The 20695-nt window shown below is 40.4% G+C and overlaps 1 protein-coding gene across 1 annotated transcript in view; it reads right to left on the bottom strand.

The window, feature by feature from the left end:
- Positions 1 to 294: 294 nt before the first annotated feature.
- LOC130453585 (zinc finger protein 420-like) overlaps positions 295 to 20695 on the bottom strand; it is a 33622-nt gene continuing 13221 nt past the window's right edge. Inside the window, exons 4-5 of the mRNA XM_056825694.1 lie at positions 12480 to 12575; positions 295 to 10183 (exon numbers count right to left, since the gene is read on the bottom strand). Of these exons, the coding sequence (XP_056681672.1) occupies positions 8106 to 10183; positions 12480 to 12575 (2174 nt within the window). The 3' untranslated portion in view covers positions 295 to 8105. The remainder of the gene's footprint in view (positions 10184 to 12479; positions 12576 to 20695) is intronic.

The raw sequence follows: 20695 nt of genomic DNA, 5'->3' as shown, positions 1-20695 counted from the left end.
CCAACCAGCTCCTCCCCATCCTGACCACCCAGCCCCTCCCCCTGCCATTCTTGCCCCTCCCACCCTGGTTCCTCCTTCCATTCATGCCTCTTACCCTGCCTCCTCAGCCCCGGCCCCTCTCCCTGCCCTTCCCCCCACCCATGCTCATGCTCTAGCCCCACCCCCTGTTCCTGTCCCAGCCCTTCCCCCTGCCCTTCCCTCCACTCATGCTCTAATCTCCAACCCCCATGCTCCAACAGCCAATGATCCTAACATTGAAAATGGAGCAAGTAGCCTAGAAACAGTAACACCAGATAGTTTAGACAGAAGTTTATTTCCATTGAGGGAAGTACCCACCTTTAATAAAGAAGGAAACTTGGTGTCTGTAAGACACTATACACTTTTTAAACCTGATGATTTAAAAAAATTCAAGCACAATGTTCAATCATTTGAGGCAGAACCAATGTTGGTTATAGAAAAATTAGAAAATATATTCAGAAACTTTGACCCTTCTTGGTTGGATGTGGAGAATTTGTTAGATACATTTCTGACAAAGAGAGAAAAATAATGTCATCTCTCTAGCTAATAAGAAAAGTGGTAGAGGAGCTCATCACTGGCCAACTGTAGATCCACACTGGAACCCCAATATTACACAAGATCACACAAAACTAGTCCTGGCCAGAGAAGCATTATTAAAAGCCATGAGAGACTGCTCTGATAGCCCTGATGCATGGGAAAAATTTGAACAATCCCGACAGGAAATTGATGAGACCCCCTCCCACTTTATGGACAGACTTATTGACGTAGGAAGTACATATATGGACCTTGATTTGTCCAGAGAAAAAGACATTAAACATATACGCAGACAATTCGTTAGGAATTGTTGTTCAGCAGTAAAAGACTACTTTGAAACCAGCTGTCCCAACTGGGAGTCTATGGACATCGAAGAACTGAGGAAAGTAGCAACATATGCCTATAAGAATCGTACAAAAAAACCTGAGACACACAATAAATCAGTGTCAGACTTAGAAAAAGAAATTGAAATTTTAAAGGAACAATTGAAAAGTAAGGGAGAGACCATGGCCCCTTTGCAGGAATCCACAGATAGATCATTAACAAACCCCTTAATATGCCTCTTCTGTGGGAAGAGAGGCCATGCAATGATAGTCTGTAGGAGCAGGCTACGGGAAACAAGAAATAATAACACCTTTAGGAATAATAACTATAGGAACCACAATGCCAATCAAAATGACAGTGCTCAAAATACAGAAAATGATACTACCCCAAAAAATGCCCAACAACAATATATAAGAAATGGAGCTCGACCACGCTACACTCAGGGTGAACAACCCCAACAGCGTGGAGGGTCCCAAAAAACTGCCCAAGCATCTTTATGAAGGTGTGAAGGGGGGGGGGGGTGAGGGCCTTGGAATCAAAGAATGAGACCTTTGATTTTCCAGACCCTGATATTTTAATGCCAATAATCCCTATATATTCCCCCCCAAACAGTAAGGAACCTCATGTCACTTTAAAGGTAGGAAATTCATACTATGACTGTCTTTTAGACACTGGAGCATCTAGGTCAGTTCTAGTAAGCAAACCAGATGAGAAATGTGATTCTATTGGCTCTTTAAATGTAGTAGGTGTTTCAGGAAAACCGTTAAAGGTCCCAAAACTTTCTCCTCGCATGGTACGTGTGGGACCCCTAACTGTTGAGCACTCTTTTCTTTTAATGCCTGGATCTCCCACAAATTTGCTGGGGAGAGATTTACTATGCAAATTACAAGCCACAATAATGTGCGCCCCAGATGGCTCCCTTTCTTTAGAAGTGCCCGAGGAAACCTTAAATTTACTCCCTGTATTTCTCTCAGAGAGCCAGGAGGCAAAGGAGCCTCCCACCTTTGAAATACCTACAGATATACCAGAGTCTCTTTGGGCCACATCTTCTACTGATGTAGGCTTACTTAAATCAGCTACTCCTGTGCAAATAAAAACTAAATCCAGCCCACCTCCTTGCATTCCTCAGTATCCTCTTTCCAAGGAGGCAATGGAGGGCATTACCCCAATAATAAATTCTTTAATTGACCAAAGAATAATTTCCCCTTGTAAATCTGAATACAACACGCCCATCCTCCCCGTTAAAAAACCAAAAAGGGGACCCGATGGCAAACACCTCTATAGATTCGTACAGGATTTGAGGGCTGTGAACAATCACGTTATAAAGAGACACTCCATAGTTCCCAATATCAATACTATTATTTCTTCTATTCCTAGCACAGCTACATACTTTACAGTAGTAGACTTGTGCTCAGCCTTTTTTTCTATACCCATACATGAGAACTCGAGGCATATTTTTGCTTTCACCTGGAATGGCATACAATATTCCTGGAGTTGTCTGCCCCAGGGTTATGTAGAAAGTCCGACCTTATTTGCACAAATTTTGGGACAAGATACAGATAATATAAAATTTAGAAACAGCAAATTAATAAAATATGTAGATGACCTACTCTTGGCTTCCGTGGATGCAGAAGCATGTCAGGAAGATAGTAAACACCTTCTTTTGGAATTGCACAAAAGAGGTCATAAGATCTCAAAGGATAAAGTTCAGTGGTGTCTCCCCAAAGTAGAATATTTGGGGTTCATTCTGACAGCTGGTGCCCGCTCTATTTCTCCCAAGCGAATTGAGAATATTCAAAAATTGAGTGCTCCTACCACTAAAAAACAGTTAAGAGCAATTCTGGGAGCAACAGGGTTTTGCAGACAATGGATTCCTTGCTATGGGGAAATTACTAAACCTCTTATAGCACTAACAAGGGATGCAGTCCCTGAACCCCTCAAATTAGAGCCTGAACACATGTCAGCTCTATCAGAGCTAAAAAAGGCTATCTTATCTGCCCCTGCTCTAGGCATCCCAAATTACAACAAGCCATTTACTTTGTATGTACATGAGCAAAGAGTAGCCTCAGGCGTTTTAACTCAGACTCTGGGGCCTTCTCAGCGTCCAGTTGCTTATTATTCAGCCCAGCTGGACCCAATAGCTTCAGGAGCACCACCATGCCTTAGAGGAGTGGCTGCTACTGCTTTACTAGTGACAAAAACCGTTGATCTAGTATTAGGATGCCCGTTGACAATTATGTGTCCACATGAGGTAGATTAATGAAGTCCTTTCTGCTCTTCAGCTGCCTGAAGCCCCTAGCTGTAGTTCATTGCTCAGCCCATACAGGTGGCACCGACCCTGTCTCTAGGGGAAATGACCGAGCAGATGCTGCTGCAAAGCTAGCAGCCATAGAAGGGCCTGAATTACTTCTAACATTAACAACTACTGATGACTCAAATTTATCACTTTCCTATGATGAGAAGGAAGTGGAAAAATGGAAACAGAAATTCAAAGCAAAACAGATCAATGGAGTCTGGGTGTCATCTGAAGGAAAACCCCTGCTCCCTAGAAGTTTCTATCACCAAATTTGCCAATCTGTTCATAATAATGGCCACTTTGGTACCCAGGGCATCGTGGACTCTGTTAAGAGAGTATGGATAGCCCCTGGTATAACTACCATAGCCTCTAAAGTGTGTTCATCCTGCTCTACCTGCCAGGCATATAACCAACATGCCTTTCGTGGCAAAGCCTTTGGTGGACGTCCTCTGGCTTACACACCTTTTGAGCACCTGCAGATAGATTTTATAACGATGCCAAAGGCTGGACAATATAAATTTTGTTTGGTCATAGTAGACCAACTGACCAGATGGCCGGAAGCATTTCCCACAGCCCGAGCCACAGCAGCTTTTGTTGCTAAGGTGCTTTTAAAAGAAATTATTCCTCGCTTTGGCCTACCAGCACGTATTGATTCCGATAGGGGGAGTCATTTTACTGATTCTGTTCTAAACCAGATATATTCTTGCTTGGGGATAACTCCCAAATTCCATGTCCCATATCATCCCCAGAGCTCAGGCCAAGTTGAGAGGATGAACAAAGAACTTAAAACTATGATTGGAAAATTATGCACTGAGACCCATTTAAAATGGCCTGAAATTCTCCCTTTGGCCCTATTTTATCTTAGAAGCAGGCCTAGAGGAGACTTACATATTTCACCATTTGAGATGCTTTTTGGACATCCGCCTATACAGGCTAAGCCTTTCTCCCCGGCTTATACATCGCTATTAGGGGGAGATACTACTATTGCTTCCTATATACAGGAATTACAGCACAAACTGCGTGAGCTACATGAATCCGGAGCTGCAGTACAAGCTGGACCACTAGACTTTTCACTTCACGACCTGAACCCAGGAGACAACGTGTATATAAAGAACTTCCAGCGTACAGGAGCAACCCAGCCTTCGTGGGAAGGACCATTCCAAATATTGTTAACTACTCCAACATCTATAAAGGTTGGAGAAAAGGACTCTTGGATTCACTGCTCTCATGTAAAGAGAGCATCTTCTGTTGAGACTGATTGACTGTATCCTATACATGCATTGGAGATAACTACCCATTGACAAGTGGAACTGTTTTATTCTGCTTTTGACACATTGAATTCCTAAATTTAATTTTTTTCTTTTTCCCTTTTTTCTCTTTTCCTTATTTTATTATTTTTTTTCTACATTATTTTATTTTTTCCCTTTTTCTCATTTCTATGTACTTAAGGTACATATGATCAATATTAATTTTATTCTACAATATTAGTTTAAATATATATACTTGTTGTTATTATTAATACGCACCCAAACAGCTTTAGACTATGGGAACCTGCCATTTATTGATAATTGTTGTGGGACTATGATTAATGTTTGTGTCTGATTCTAGGCATGAGATCAAACAAGGAGCACAGAAATAACCTGGATAATGCCAAAAGAGCTCACAGGTCTAAAAATCAAAGACCAATCCAGGTAGAATTAATGCATTTCTAAGCCAATACTAAGGACTTGAACCTAGTGTGAGACTCGGGGTTGCGACACTTGACAGACGTTAAGATGTAGGCCTTCCCTGTATCCACACTCTTCGTGAAAGTACCTACAGACAAGTACCTAAGGTTGGCTACCATCCTGGCTCCATCCATCCCTGAGAACGAAGGTAAAATCAGACGAGGGAATAACACTTCCCTAGATATATTAAAAAAATCTGGTCTTCTTTTTTCTCTCCTATAGTATGGCAACTTCCTGTAGCCTTGGCTGCAAATGGGGAAGTAAAATATACTGCATTCTGTCCTACAGACTTGTGGGATTAGAAATTACTTAACTTGACCCTAATACAGGGGCCTGTGGGGGAAAAAAATTTTTTTTATTCTTGCTTTCTCAAATTTTGTATACATAGATTTTTTTGATTTTGATACTGATTTTGAATTCTTCTTTAATATAAATATGCATATATAAAGGGTTTATATTTTTTCCCTTTTTCTTCTTTTGATTTTGATTTTATTTTCATATTGTTTTGTTTTTCTTTTGAATTAACACACACCCCCCCACAACTAAAACTTGAATCCTCAGCTGGACTCAGTGTTTTTTTAACACTTTCATCAGGGGGGATTGTATTTCATCAAATCCAAGATTTAAATTTTGTTCGAGAGAGAAATCTTCAGAGAAGAAGCTTGCTAACTAATTGAATCCAGAGAATGAACTGTTTGCAGAAAGATATCTAAACCTTTTCACTACAGGAAGATCCAGAATGAACCTTGGGGTGTGGTTGATTGAACATTTTTTGAATGTACACTCTTATGCCAAAGGGGACTGCCCCCTAATTGGCTTTTGTCAATGCGCCCAGCAAAACATTGGTTTGCTGTCTTTCTCTCTCCTCTATTTCCCCATATTTACAACTATTATAATTTTCCTCTTAGTGGAAAAAATTTTTGTATACACTTGCAGTTAGAAATTTTTGGGGTGCAGTATGCTTATGTTTAGTGATCAATTGGGGAGACTAGTCCCCCAATCATCATCAGGGGGGATTGTGAATTTTAAAAGTCTCCATCTTGGTCTAGCACCCAAAAATTGTGCACACCCATACTACACGGGCATGTGCTAGTCAATGACAAATCAGAAATAACTAACTGCCCACCTGGACTGTCCTAAGCCAAGCTAGAGCCAACCATTGGCATTTGTGAGACACAGGAAGTGAGGTAGGGAACAGCCTCTGGAATTCGCTCACTTCCTGTGGAGAGAGAGAGACGGGGAGTGGGTGTTAGGAGCTTGGACAGGGAGGACGCCCGCAGACAGCTTTCCTTCAGATCACTCACGAGAGTTAAGGACTGATTCTTTCCACCTTGGCCCTTTGAGCCTAAAACTCCCTCTGCCTTAGTCAGAGGTTGAGTAGCCCCTTTCCCTTTTCTCTTCTCTCCTTCTCTCCCTCTCCTTTCCCTACTCCCAGTGTGATTAAACCTCCATAAACTCCATTCTGACTTGAGTGTTTCATTTTAGGAATTTCATAAGTAAATTCCTTGGCGGCCATTGTTCAATATTACATAAATCCTGTAGCCACATTTTTAACCATTACAATATTATAACCTCTCCCAGAAGCCTAAATTTCCACCATTACAGCTGTCAGGGGAGAGACTGAGTGGGGAGCTCACCAGGGAGATGTGCAGACATTTGTGTGTGTGTGTGTGTGATATATGTGTATATAGTGAGAGAGAAAGACCAAAGACCTGTGCTAGAGGAGAGAATGACTGTCTTCATTTTAGATTTTGGAAAGAGTCCACTGAGCACATGAAAGGTTCAGTCGATGAATTATTTAAGTGAAGAAATTCTGCCTCTTGAGAACTGCACTCATTACACTGTCAGTGTCTTTCCTTTGAATTAACTCAGTGCCCAAATCCAGTTAAGAAAATGTTCTCTTTTATTACGACGAACCCTCCTTCCTTTCCTCTACCTACTTATTCTTCCTTCTGGTGATTAAATATAAAATGAATATATTCCATTAACCAAAGACTTTTATCATAAAGCAAAGACAGGATGATTATGTTAAATGATCAATGGGGAGACTAGTCTCCCAATGATCATCAGGGGGGATTGTAAACCTTAACATTTCTTAGACTTATAAATGTTGGAAATTTCACCATTGGGAAATTTCCTACTTGAAAAATTTCCTACTGATAGTCTATTGGAATGTGAACCCCCCTTTGGCATGGGAGGGTCTTTCTCCTCCCTACTTAAGATTACTTTAGGACAGAAACCTATTGCTGAACAATGGAAAGGGCTTTGACCTATGCTTAAGCATAGAACAGGAAGTTCTTTGAGTCATGATTGATTTTAGAATTGATACAACAGAGATACTTGGAATGACAGAACCAGGTCTTGGAACTTCCAATCTCCACCCTGCTCAGGGTAACAGGATTTAGGAAGGGCTGCAGCAAAAGATCAAGACTTAATTATTTGAGAATATGACCTTCAACAGACATGTGCAAAGGGGACAGACCTCTGGGCGGTCCTGGGTTAAGCTAGAGCCACCATTGGCACAGGGTAGACATGGACAGTGATTGGTAGATGTGAGAACTGAGGGGAGTGAACTTGGATGGTTTCCTTAAAGATAGCGGGGTCTGAGGACTGAGGTGGTTGGAGAGGTTTTGCTCTGAGAAGCTTGCTCTGAAGGAAGCTGGAGGTGGAGGCCCCTGAGACTGTTTCTCCATTTTGGTCATGTGAGTGATAGGGACTGATCTCTTTTTCTTCCCTCAGCTATCTAAGGGCTTGGGCCTTTTGGCCCAGCCTAAACAGAGGGGGTATTTAAGCCCTATTCCCTTCTCTCCCTTTTCTCTCTCTCTCTCTAATACCTTTCTTCCTCCTGTTTGTAATTAAACTCCATAAAAGGTTGACTGCTGACTTGAGTTTTCCTTAAGGAATTACATAGCTGAATTCCTTAGCGACCTTAAATTAACATATGTCAGTCTTTTAAGTGATTTCCTTGTCACATTTCTCTCCAGTGTGGGTTCTCTGGTGAACAAGTTGTGAAGAGTTCATAAAAGGTTTGCCACAGTAATCACATGCATAGGGTTTCTCTCCAATGATTCACACATTTCTTAACTTCTACATGATCCATTTGAATTTTGAAGGAGTTATTAAAATACAATGAAGTTTTGTGCCTATTTTACCATTTAGCCACTTATGATTATAAAGAAATGTTTTCATCTTTTGAATGCCTCTTACTAAGCTTTGTGGATTCTCTGATGTACAACAAGATGGTATCTTTTTCTGAAAGTCTTTCCACATTGATTACATTCATAGGGTTTCTCTCCAGAGTGGATTCTCTGATGTATAACAAGTTGGCTCCTCACTTTGAAAGTCTTTCGACACTGAAAACATTCATAAGGATTCTCCCCAGTGTGGATTCTCTGGTGAACAACAAGAGAGGAGCGGTCCCTAAAAGGTTTGCCACAATGATCACATTCATAGGGTTTCTCTCCAGTGTGGATTCTCTGATGAATAAGAAGAGCTGAATGGTTGCTAAAAGCTTTGCCACAATCATCACATTCATAAGGTTTCACTCCAGTGTGGATTTTCTGATGTGCATTAAGATTGGAACTCAGAATGAACCTCTTTCCACATTGTTTACATACAAAAGGTTTTTCTCCAGTGTGGATTCTCTGATGTTTACGGAGATCAGAATTGCTTCTGAAAGCCTTTCCACATTGATTACATGCATAAGGTTTCTCTCCAGTGTGGATTTTCTTATGTTCAGCAAAACTGAAGGATTGCCTGAAAGTTTTTCCACATTGATTACATTCATAAGGTTTCTCTCCAGTGTGAATTCTCTGATGCTGAGCAAGTCTGTCTGGCCTTGGGAAAGTTTTTCCACATTGATTACATCCATAAGGTTTCTCTCCAGTGTGAGTTCTCTCATGAACAACAAGATTGGAGCTCTTTCTGAACCTCTTTCCACATTGTTTACATTCATAAGGTTGCTCTCCAGTGTGGATTCTCTTATGTTGAACAAGGCCAGAATTGCATCTGAAAGTCTTTCCACATTGATTACATACAAAAGGTTTCTCTCCACTGTGGATTCTCTGATGTTGAGCAAGATTGGATGACCTTCTGAAAGCCATTCCACATTGATTACATTCATAAGATTTTTCTCCAGTGTGCATTCTCTGATGATCAGTAAGAGTGCAGCTCTGTCTGAAACTCTTTCCACACTGATGACACTTATAAGGTTTTTCTCCAGTGTGGATTCTCTGATGTGCACTAAGAATGGATTTCATCCTAAAACTTCTTCCACACTGATGGCATTCATAAGGCTTCTCTCCAGTGTGGACTCCCTGATGTGTACTAAGATTGCCCCTCTGACTGAAAGTCTTTCCACATTGTTTACATGCAAAAGGTTTCTCTCCAGTGTGGATTCTCTGATGTTTAAGGAACTCAGAATTGCATCTGAAAGCCTTTCCACATTGATTACATCCATAAAGGTTCTCTCCAGAATGGATTCTCTGATGTACAACCAAATGAGAATTCTGTGTGAAAGTCTTTCCACACTGGTTACATTCATAAGGTTGTTTTCCAGTAAGACTTCTTTCAGATACAGTAAGGGATGACTTTTCACTCAAAGTTTTACTGCATTCAGGATACTCATTACATGTCTCTCTAGTATGAATTTTCTGATGGGAAATAAGGGATGACTGTCTCCTGAAGGCTTGCCCACATTGCATACATTCATGCAGCTTTGTGCTGCTATGAAAATTTTGATGGTGTGTAAATGATAATTTTTTCTTGAAGGCTTTACCACAATCGTTACATTTATAATGTTTCTTTCCATGTTGATTTTTCTGGTGGTCAGTGAGCTCAGAATTATGACTGAAGGCCTCCTCAACTTCATTATGTGTATAAAGCATTTCTCCAGCATGACTTTTCTCATGTCTAATTAGTTCTGATTTAACATTGAAAGTCATCTCACAGTTATGACATTGATAGTTTTGTGATACTGGAGCCTTCTCAGGAGACTCAACAAACACCACTTGTTCACTAAAGGATTCCCTACATTTATTGTCCTGAGAAGAGTCATTGTCTGAGATCATTTTCTTACGCTGAATTGAGATGGAATATTGCCTGATATTCTTTCCATTTTTATCAAATTCCTGATGAACTTTTTGTGTTTTTTCTATCTTGAAATCAGTGTCACAGATTTCTCTCAGACTGAAGTCACAGCAATTATCATTCATGAATCCTGGCTGTTGTGACTCTTCTCTGAGGTTTGCATTAGGTTCTCTCATTTCAAGCCTCCTCTCTCCATCTGAAGGAAACATAGAAAAGCATAAATGAGGACAGATACACATATACCCAAATAGATGAGCTTCTCTCCACTGACAGAAAGTAAACTTGTTCATTTATTTGCCTGGCAAAGAGAAGAGGCACAGCTAATGAAGGATATATGTCTTTAAGTTTAAATTAGTGAAATGTGGCCTTATTGACTGGGGTCAACTGACCAGGGCAATAAAATCTTATTGGACACAAGGCAGATATACCATAAATTGGAAGGATGGACCTTTCTTGGTATATTTTATCCTGCACCTGGTTTATCCCTTCCTCGATGGGGCGTACCCTACTTTCACTGACCATATGTTGTTATAGACTGAGAAAGCACGTTCCTTATAACTGCTTTCTATAAGGGAAAGTATATTTTATTGATTATTACCTTTACCAATTGATCAGATTGAACAACTGGCAACTGGTCCCATCAATTCCAGTTAAATCAAAGGGAAAGAATGTAAGAAGGGTTTGATTTCATCCTCTTGTGCCAAAAATCATTGCAGATAGGAAATGCAGTCATTAAAACCCATCCCCATTAGCAGGAAAGCTATGGTACATCTGCATGGCCTATTAAAAACCAAAGACATCACTTTTCTGACAAAGATCCAGGTAGCCAAAGCTAGAGTATTTCCAGGAGTAATGTATGGCCCCGAGATTTGGACTACAACATGAATGTTGAGCATGACAGAATCAACACTTTCAAACTGTGATGCTAGAGAAGATTTCTGAGAGTCCCATGGAGAGCAAGATCCAATCAGTCAATACTTGGATCAATTAATTCAAAGAATTCCTTGGAAGGTAAAATACTAAAGTGGTAGCTTGAGTATTTTGGCCATTTAATAAGAAAATAAGACTCATTGGGAAAAAACCTGATATTGGGAAAGATTAGAGGAAAAGGGGATGAGGTATGGCTAGAAGGGATGAGATGGAGAGTGTCATAGAAACAATGAACAGTAACTTGGAAAGGTTTCAAGAGATAGTGGAGAATAGAAGTGGGGTCATGAAGAATTGGACAAAACCAATCAAGTGAGGGTGCAATCGATTGAACAAAAGGGGGTGAACATTAAAAATGGACACTGTTATGCCAAAGCAGAGTGTCCTTTAATTGGGTTTTTTCCAATGCATCTAGAAAAAAATTTGGTTTTGCTTTTTCTCTCTCTTCTATTTCCCTCTTACCTCTATTGTAGTTTCCTATTAGAAGGTGAAATATTGTATACACCTGTAGTTAGAAAATTGTTTACGGGTACAAAATAATTATGTTAAATGATCAATGGGGAAACTAGTCTCCCAATGATCATGAGGAGGATTGTGAAGATTAAATTTAACTCCCCTGGGATTGTGAAGATTAAATTGTAACCCCTGTCAATTTTTAGATTTAATCACCAAAAGTGTAAAAACCTACTTAAAGTTGAGTGGGGAGATCTGCCCATTTTTAGATAAAATCACCAAAAGTGGAAACATTCCACTTAATCATTAAGTGGGAGGTCTGTGACCTACATGTGCACTAGTGGGTCACAAATCAGAATGGACTGACTGCCTCCTGGGCAGTCCTAAGCAAGGTTTTAGACTATGATTTGTCCACCTAAAAAGTGGAGGAAGACACAGGAAGTGACACAAAAGGAAGGTATTACAACTTCTTGTGAGGGACAATTCTTTATTCTTGAGTGCAGGCTGGTGAATATGCTGACTGGACCGGAGAACCTGTTTCAGGAGAGGCTGTTCTTAAATCTCTTCCCTAAGATTGACACGTGGTGAGTGAAAAGGCTCACTCCTTTCTTGGAGATTTTCTGAAGAAACTAGCCTCAGGAGAGACCAGCCTCTTAAAGAGAGACCTCCCCAGGTCCTCAGCTTTGCCAAGGCCGCTAAGGGCTAAACTCCCCTGCCCAGATTGAGCCAGGGGCTGGGAGTAAATTACTTAGGGCTTAGGCTAGATATCTTACTCTAGCCTCTCTAATTTCCTACTTCATTCTTTCTATATTTTCTAAATCAATTGTAAATGAATCTTTTGGGAATGAATATAAATGCCTAGTGACCCTATTTTCAATGTAATCTAATCCAACCTATTTATATAAATAATCCATAATTCCCACTTACAATAATAATAATAATAACAATAACAGTTCATAATTAGACAACGTCTTATACGACCCCTAAACTTGACCAATATCGTCTCCCTTTCTCCTCCTGGGAATCCTAAGAAAAGGCCAATTGATTCCCAATTGATTTGTAGTCACCTCCTGTGATAACAGAATATATAAACCTGATTTCATGTCGCTCACCCAGACAAGAGTTGCTTGGGCCTTCTCCATCAAGAATCCATACAGTTTCCCCTTGGTCAAAATAGGAGATCCAATCTTCTCTGAGAACTGGAAGACCTGGGCATTCAGAATAAGGATGAGAATAGAGAGATACTTGTCGTTTTGTTCTCTTTAGGGAAAGGGGGCATACAAGATCAGGACTCCTCAAGGATCTTTTCCAAGGTATTAATCATTGGGAGCTTTGGTGGAGGATGGGAACAAGGTAACTGGGAAGGCAATTTGGAATCATAAAATTCTATTTCTCCACTGCCTTCACAGCATAGGCTGACGTGCATAAATGCTATTATCTAGAAATTAAGAAACAATACATGGTGTAGTGGTGTGTAAGTTGGACATGGATTCTAAAAGCCCCTTGTAAAGACTCCTGTAAATTTCAAAACTACTCCACCCTATTCAGACCATTTTTTAGAAGATCGGATTTAGCGATTTCCTGATCAATAACAATAGAGATACTTGAAATAATAGAATCAGGTTTTGGAAAACTGCATTCTCCACCCTACTCAGGATAACAAGATTAGGAAGGGCTGCAGCAAACTCAAGATTTAATTATTTGAGAATATGGCCTTCAACAGACATGTGCAAAAAAGGACAGACCTCTGGGCAGTCCTAGGTCAAGCTAGAGTCACCATTGGCACATGTGAGATGCAGGAAGTGAGGTAGAGGACAGCCTCTGGAGTTCTTGGGACTTCCTGGGAGGAGGGCTAGAGTTCAGTTCGAGCCTGAAGCTTGAGGTGGACGTTCCCCGCAGGCAGCTTTCCTTCAGATCGGTCACTCTGAATAAAGGACTGATTTCCTTCTCTTCCTTGGCCTTCCTAGGCTGAAACTCCCTCTGGCTCTGCCAGAAGGTTGAGTTAACCTCTTTCCTTGTCCCCTTCTTTCCTCCTCTCCCTATCCTTCTTTCTTACTCCTGTTGTAATTAAACTGCAATAAACCTCCATTCTGATTTGAGTGTTTCATTTAGGAATTATATCAGTGAATTCCTTGGCGACCTTAAATTAATATATATCAGTCTTTTAATGTGATTTCAATATCACAGTCTGACTGACCACAAAAGTCTAAGAGTTCCCTCAATAAATTTCCTGAATTTTCTTGCCTTTCACTCTACTTTCTCCTCACTCAGTCAGTCCTTTTAACAGCTAACTCGGCTTAAAGGCAGCTGCTAGAACAGGTGAGTTTAAAAAACTTATTCGCTCTTCTCTTTTCTCCTTAAGTTAAAATTGGAATCAGCAGTTTTTTTTCTTTTTCTTTCCTTTTAATCTTAAGGGGCAGCTGGGTGGCTCAGTGGATTGAGAGCTAGGCCTAGAGGCTGAAGGTCCTAGGTTCAAATCTGACCTCAGATACTTCCCAGCTGTGTGACTCTGATATTAAGATAGATAGCTAAATATAGTTAGCTGACCCCTGTTGATTAGCAGTGAGGAAACTCTGAAAAATGGAGCCCTTGGTTCGATCTCTCACAACACATGTTTTGTGAAGAATGTTAGAAAATAATTACAAAATATATTTATAAAAATGAATACTACATTCTTCGACATTTATATGGTGGTTGAAGAATTAGGGACCTTGAGGAATACAACATACCTCCAATTTTTTATATTTTATATTAATAGGTAATGTCATTTTTGTACTCCTCAGCAATGTGTTAAGAAATGCTAACATAAAAAAATTAATTGAAGCTGAAATTCAGAAAAATACTCAAAAAATTGAGGATAAAATCCAAGCTCAATTAGAAGATCTAAAATGTTTCTTACAGGATCAATTGGCAAACATCCACCCTACCAGAAACAGACCTGTTTCAGAGCCTTTGAATGAGGAAATATGTTTCCCTGAAATAGAGATGGAAAACACCTTCCCTATAGCTCAGTTAACAGATTGCTTCTCTCATGTAGTACAAATTTTAACTGAATTCAATCCCCCAAACCCTTCCCCTGCAATACCAGTTTCTCATGTTCCCTCCTCTCCTACAGAAAACCAAATTCCAGGCCAAAGGAAATCTCCTCCTCCTAGAGAAACTTTTCCTAGTCAAACTGACCCACAGGTACAAAATTCAACTAGAGGTCTGTTTCCTCTAAGAGAAGTACCTGAAATAGGATGGAATAGGGATGTGGTGACTTTAAGACACTGGATACTGTTTACTCCCCAAGAAATAAATGAATTTACACGAAATATCCCCACATATGAACAAGATCCTTTTCTAGTAACAAAAAAGATGGGTGACAAATTTTTTTGGTATAATCTGTCTTACAAGGACATTGAGAACTTGCTACAGGCTTTTTTAACTGAATGTGAGAAAAATAAAATAATTGCTCATGTCAACAAAATCCGGGGGCGAAATTCCGCACATTGGCCATCTCAGAATCCCAAATGGGACTGTAACAACCCTGAGGATTATCTACAACTATACCGTTGTAGAGAGGCCATCTTTACAGCAATGAGGTAATGTTGAGACAGTACAGATAAGTGGATGAAACTTGAAAAAATTAAGCAAAAGGAGGAAGAAACACCTTCCAGATTCATGGACAGAATAATCGAGTTTGGGGACAGATATCTGGATTGGGACCTAACTAAAGAGACTAGCTTAAGACAAGTTAGAAGGATCTTTGTCAATAACTCTTGCAAAGCAATTAAGAATTATTTTAGAACACATTGTCCCAAGATGGTCAGAGATGGACCTTGAAGATTTGCGAAAAACAGCTATACATGCTTTAAAGGGAAACAAAGAAAAGGAAGAAGAAAATAACGATGCCATGGAGGAAATGAAGAAAGAAATGAGATGTGTAAAAGATAAGATAACTAAATTAGAAAGTGGGTATGATAATGAACCAATGACACTTGCCCCTCTCCAGAAATCTAATGATCAATCCATTACCTGCGACTTTTGTGTGAAGAAGGGCCACAATATGGTACAGTGTAGAGCTTTTCTCAAGATTATAGGAAGGAATACACAGTTTAATAACAACTACAGAAGTGATAATTATGGAAATAAATATAATTATGGCAATAAAAACCTCAACTTTAGAAATGATGACTATAGAAATAGATATTGGGAAAATGATAATTCACAAATGACTTCACAACAATATATAAAAAAGGGTGATTGTCCAAAAATACTCGAGGTGCTAATGACCCTCAGGGAGGTGCCCTTCAGGGGGGCACCTTTCAGGGGGGTTCCCAAGGAACTTCTGAAACACAATGAAGGTGTCTGGGGGGGCTGGGGCACAGGAATCAGATTTGATTTTCTAGACCCGGATGTCCTACTACCCGTTGTCCGTATCCACTTCCCCTCCCATACTAATGAACCCCATGTTACTTTAAAGGTGGGTAACACCTATTATGATTGTTTATTAGACACTGGAGCTTCCTGGTCTGTATTAAAGAGAACACCTGATTTACAATGTTATTCTGTTGGCTCAGAGAATGTAATGGGAGTATCAGGAATACCCCAAAGAGTTAAAAGACTTCCCCCTTACAGGACTGTCTGTAGGACCCCTAGAGGTACAACATTCCTTCCTTTTGATGCCTGACTCCCCTTTAAATTTTCTGGGGAGGGACCTTCTATGCAAACTCAGAGAGACAATAACTTGCTTCCCAGATGGTCCCTTATCATTGGAAGTACCATAGGAATCTTTAAATTTACTCCCTGTAATTCTCTCAAAGAGTCAGGAGGAAAAAGAGCATCCCACCTTTGCAATACCTGAAGATATACCGGAGTCTCTTTGGGTGACATCTTTCGATGAGGGCTTACTTAAGTCCGCTGTTCCTGTGCAGATAAAAACTCAATCTAGCCCACCTCTTTCCATTCCTCAGTATCCCCTCTCAAAAGAGGCAATTGAGGGAATTACCCCAGTAATTAACTCATTAATTGCACAGGGAATAATAATCCCTTATAAATCTAAATACAACACGCCCATCCTGCCCATTAAAAAACCAAAAAGAGGGCCTGATGGCAAACACCTCTTTAGATTTGTGCAGGATTTGAGGGCTGTGAACAATCATGTAATAAAGAGACACTCCGTAGTTTCCAATATAAATACTATTATTTCCTCTATTCCTAGCACAGCTACATACTTTATAGTAGTAGACTTGTGCTCAGCCTTCTTTTCCATACCCATACATAAGAACTTGAGGCATATCTTTGGATATGCCTGGAGTTGTTTGCCAAAAGGATTCGTAGATAGCCCAAGCTCATTTGCGCAAATTTTGAGCCAAGATACAGATAATATAAAATTTTAAAACAGCAAATTAATCAAGTACATAGATGATCTACTCTTGGCTTCAACAGATGTGGAAACATGTCAGGAAGATAGCAAATACCTTCTTTGGGAATTGCACATAAGAGGGCATAAGATCTCGAAGGATAAGGTTCAGTGGTGCCTCCCTAAAGTAGAATATTTGGGGTTCATCCTGACTGCAGGTGCCCATTTTATTTCTCCCAAGCGAATTGAGAATATTCAAAATTTAAGCTCTCCTACAACTAAGAAACAGTTGAGAGCAATTTTGGGAACAACAGGGCTCTGTAGACAATGGATTCCTTGCTATAGGGAAATTACTAAACCCGTTATAGCACTAAGAAGGGATTCGGTCCCTGAACCCCTCAAATTAGAACCAGAACACCTGTCAGCTCTATCAGATTTAAAAAAGGCTATCCTGTCTGCCCTTGCTCTAGGAATCCCAGATTACAACAAGCCATTTCCTTTGTATGTACATGAGCAAAGACAGGTAGCTTCAGGTGTTTTAACTCAGACTTTGGGACCTTTTGGGCACCCAATTGCTTATTATTCTGCTCAACTGGACCCAATAGCATCAGGAGCACCACCATGTCTTAGAGGAATAGCTGCTACAGCCTTACTATGACAAAAACTGTTGATCTAGTATTGGGATGCCCATTAACAATTATGTGCCCACATGAGGTAGAAGCATTGTTGCTAAGACATAGAACATAGGCATTTTCTGATCATCGAATTACAAGGTATGAAATAACCTTGTTAAAACAATGAAAACATTACCTTGAAGCACTGTTCAACTCTTAACCCTGCCACCTTGCTTCCAGATTTACCAACTTCAGGAGAACCATTACATAGTTGTGAAACACTAGTGTCCATGGCAGAAAAGCCTCGAGATAATCTCTTAGACACTCCCTTAAACAACTCAGATCTGGTCTTATTTACTGATGGTTCTTCTTTTATGAGAGATGGCATACACTACACTGGAGCTGCCGTAGTCTCCGAATTTGCCACTGAGTGGTCAGCTTCACTGCCTTCTAATATTAGCACTCAAGGGGCAGAACTCATAACTCTCAAACATGCCTGTATAATTGCCAAGGGTAAAAAGGCAACAATTTATATGGATTCTAGATATGCTTTCGGCATTTGCCACTCAGTTGGGATGCTATGGCTCCAGAGAGGATTTTTAACCTCAGCTGGAAAATCCATAGCTAATGCAAAAATTATTAATGAAGTTCTTTCTGCTCTCAAACTGCCTGATGCCCTAGATGTAGTTCATTGCTCTGCCCATACAGGTGGCTCTGACCCTGTCTCTAGGGGAAATGACCAAGCAGATGCCTCTGCAAAACTAGTAGCCAAAGAAGGGCCTGGATTAATTTTAACATTAAAAACCACTGATGATTTAAATTTATCACTTTCCTATAATGAAAAGGAAGTGGAAAAATGGAAACAAAAATTTAAAGCAAAACAGATTAATAGAGTATGGGTATCATCTGAAGGGAAACCCCTGCTCCCTAGAAGTTTCTATCACCAAATTTGCCAATCTGTTCATAAAAATGATCACTTTGGAACCCAGGGCATCGTGGACTCTGTTACGAGAGTATGGATGAGACTTCCGGTCAAGATGGCGGCTTAGAGAAAGCTAAAGTTCAGATCTCCGGAAACCCTTCCTTACTGATCTCAAAGTATATGCTCCTAGGTCACCGAAATTCAAAATGAACAACAGCATAGACCCCGGGAAACCTCCTCCTGGACCTGGATCAAAAGGTATGGCCCCCCTCAAAAGCCAGAACCTGAGATCACTTGGATCTAAGGGATAAGCAGAAGGAAGGTCCCAGGACCTATTACCCCCAACCCAGAGAGCTGAGTCCGAGGCAGCAGAAGGAACCTCAGAGCCTCAGGGCTGGCTATTCTGAAGGCCTCTTCCTGAAAACAATCTGACTCAGTCGAGGGGGCACCCAACACAGACATCAGGGAGACAGAGAGAGATGGGGGTAGCCTATAACCCCCTGTCTGGATTCTTCCATCCGAGTCTCACAGAAGGTCCCTGCCTAAGGGAATACTCAGTTCAACCCAGCAAAAGTTAATCCTATCAGGAGCCCTCGGAGCTCCGGGAAGCCGCGGTCCCTCCCCCCTCAGAGTGCAGGCTCTTCTGGCTGGCTAAGGCATTGAAACAAACACCTCGCGGAAAGGGCCAAGCCAGGCTCAGAACATGGAAGTAAGGCAATAGAGAAGCATCGGGAGGGAACTGAGGAGGGCAGTAACACGGAAACACCAGCAATTCCTGGCTTCCCCGGGACGACAGAACAACAACTGCATAGAATGGACAATTTGCCTAGGGATAAAGCCTCTGAACACCAGACAGAGATAAGAAAAGCTATTCTTCCCCACTCAGATAGAGATGGCAAACAGCATAGAAGCATAAAACTCTCAAAACTACAAGAAAAACAAGAAGAATTTTTATAGCCCAAAGGGTGATAAAAGAATGTCTACCCTTTGATCCAGTCATAGCACTGCTGGGTCTGTACCCCAAAGAGATAATGGGGAAAAAGACTTGTACAAGAATATTCATAGCTGCTCTCTTTGTGGTGGCCCAAAACTGGAAAATGAGGGGACGCCCATCAATTGGGAAATAGCTGAGCAAATTGTGGTATATGTTGGTGATGGAATACTATTGTCCAAAAAGGAATAATAAAGTGGAGGAATTCCATGGAGACTGGAATGACCTCCAGGAAGTGATGTAGAGCGAGAGGAGCAGAACCAGGAGAACATTGTACACAGAGACTAATACACTGTCGTACAATCGAATGTAATGGACTTCTCCATTAGTGGCGGTGTAATGTCCCTGAACAATCTTCAGGGATCTAGGAGAAAAAACACTATCCATAAGCAGAGAACAAACTGTGGGAGTAGAAAAACCAAGGAAAAGCAACTGCCTGACTACAGCGGCTGAGGGGACATGACAGAGGAGAGACTCTAAACAAACACTCTAATGCAAATATTAACAACATGGCAATGGGTTTGAATCAAGAACACATGTGATACCCAGTGGAATCACGCGTCGGCTATGGGGGGTGGGGAGGGAGGAAAAGAAAATAATCTTTGTCTTTAATGAATAATGCTTGGAAATGATCAAATAAAATATTATAAAATTTAAAACAAAAAACAAAAAAAACTATAAGGTGTTGGGAAGACAATGGCATACATTAATGGAAATTAAAAAAAAAAAACACTTTAAAAAAAAAAAGAGAGTATGGATAGCCCCCGGTATAACTACCATATCCTCTAAAGTGTGTTCAGACTGCTCTACCTGCCAGGCATATAACCAACTCACCTTTCGCAGCAAAGCTTTTGGTGGGTGTCCTCTGGCTTACACATCTTTTGAGCACCTACAGATAGATTTCATAGCAATGCCAAAGGCCGGACATTATAAATGTTGTCTAGTCATAGTAGTTCAACTGACAAGATGGGCAAAAGCATTTCCTGCGACCCTAGCCACAGCGGCTTTTGTTGCTAAGGTGCTTTTAAAAGAAATTATTCCTCATTTTGGCCTGCCAGCACGTATTGATTCCGATAGAGGAAGTCATTTTACTGCTTCTGTCTTAAACCAAATATATCCTTGCTTGGAGATAACTCCCAAATTCCATGTTCCATATCATCCCCAGAGCTCAGGCCAAGTAGAGAGGATGAACAAAGAACTTAAAACTATGATTGGTAAATTATATATATATATATATATATATATATATATATATATATATATATATATATATATATAAATATATATATACACATTGAGACCCATTTAAAATGGCCTGAAATTCTCCCTCTGGCCCTATTTTATCTTAGAAGCAGGCCTAGAGGAGATTTACATATCTCACCATTTGAGATGCTTTTTGGACATCCGCCTATAGAGGCTAAGCCTTTCTCTCCGGCATATACATCACTATTAGGAGG

This window comes from Monodelphis domestica, chromosome 4, assembly GCF_027887165.1.
Source record: "Monodelphis domestica isolate mMonDom1 chromosome 4, mMonDom1.pri, whole genome shotgun sequence".
Lineage (NCBI taxonomy): Eukaryota > Metazoa > Chordata > Mammalia > Didelphimorphia > Didelphidae > Monodelphis > Monodelphis domestica.
Note: the sequence above shows the minus strand (reverse complement) of the source record. Positions and strands in the feature narration are given on the sequence as shown.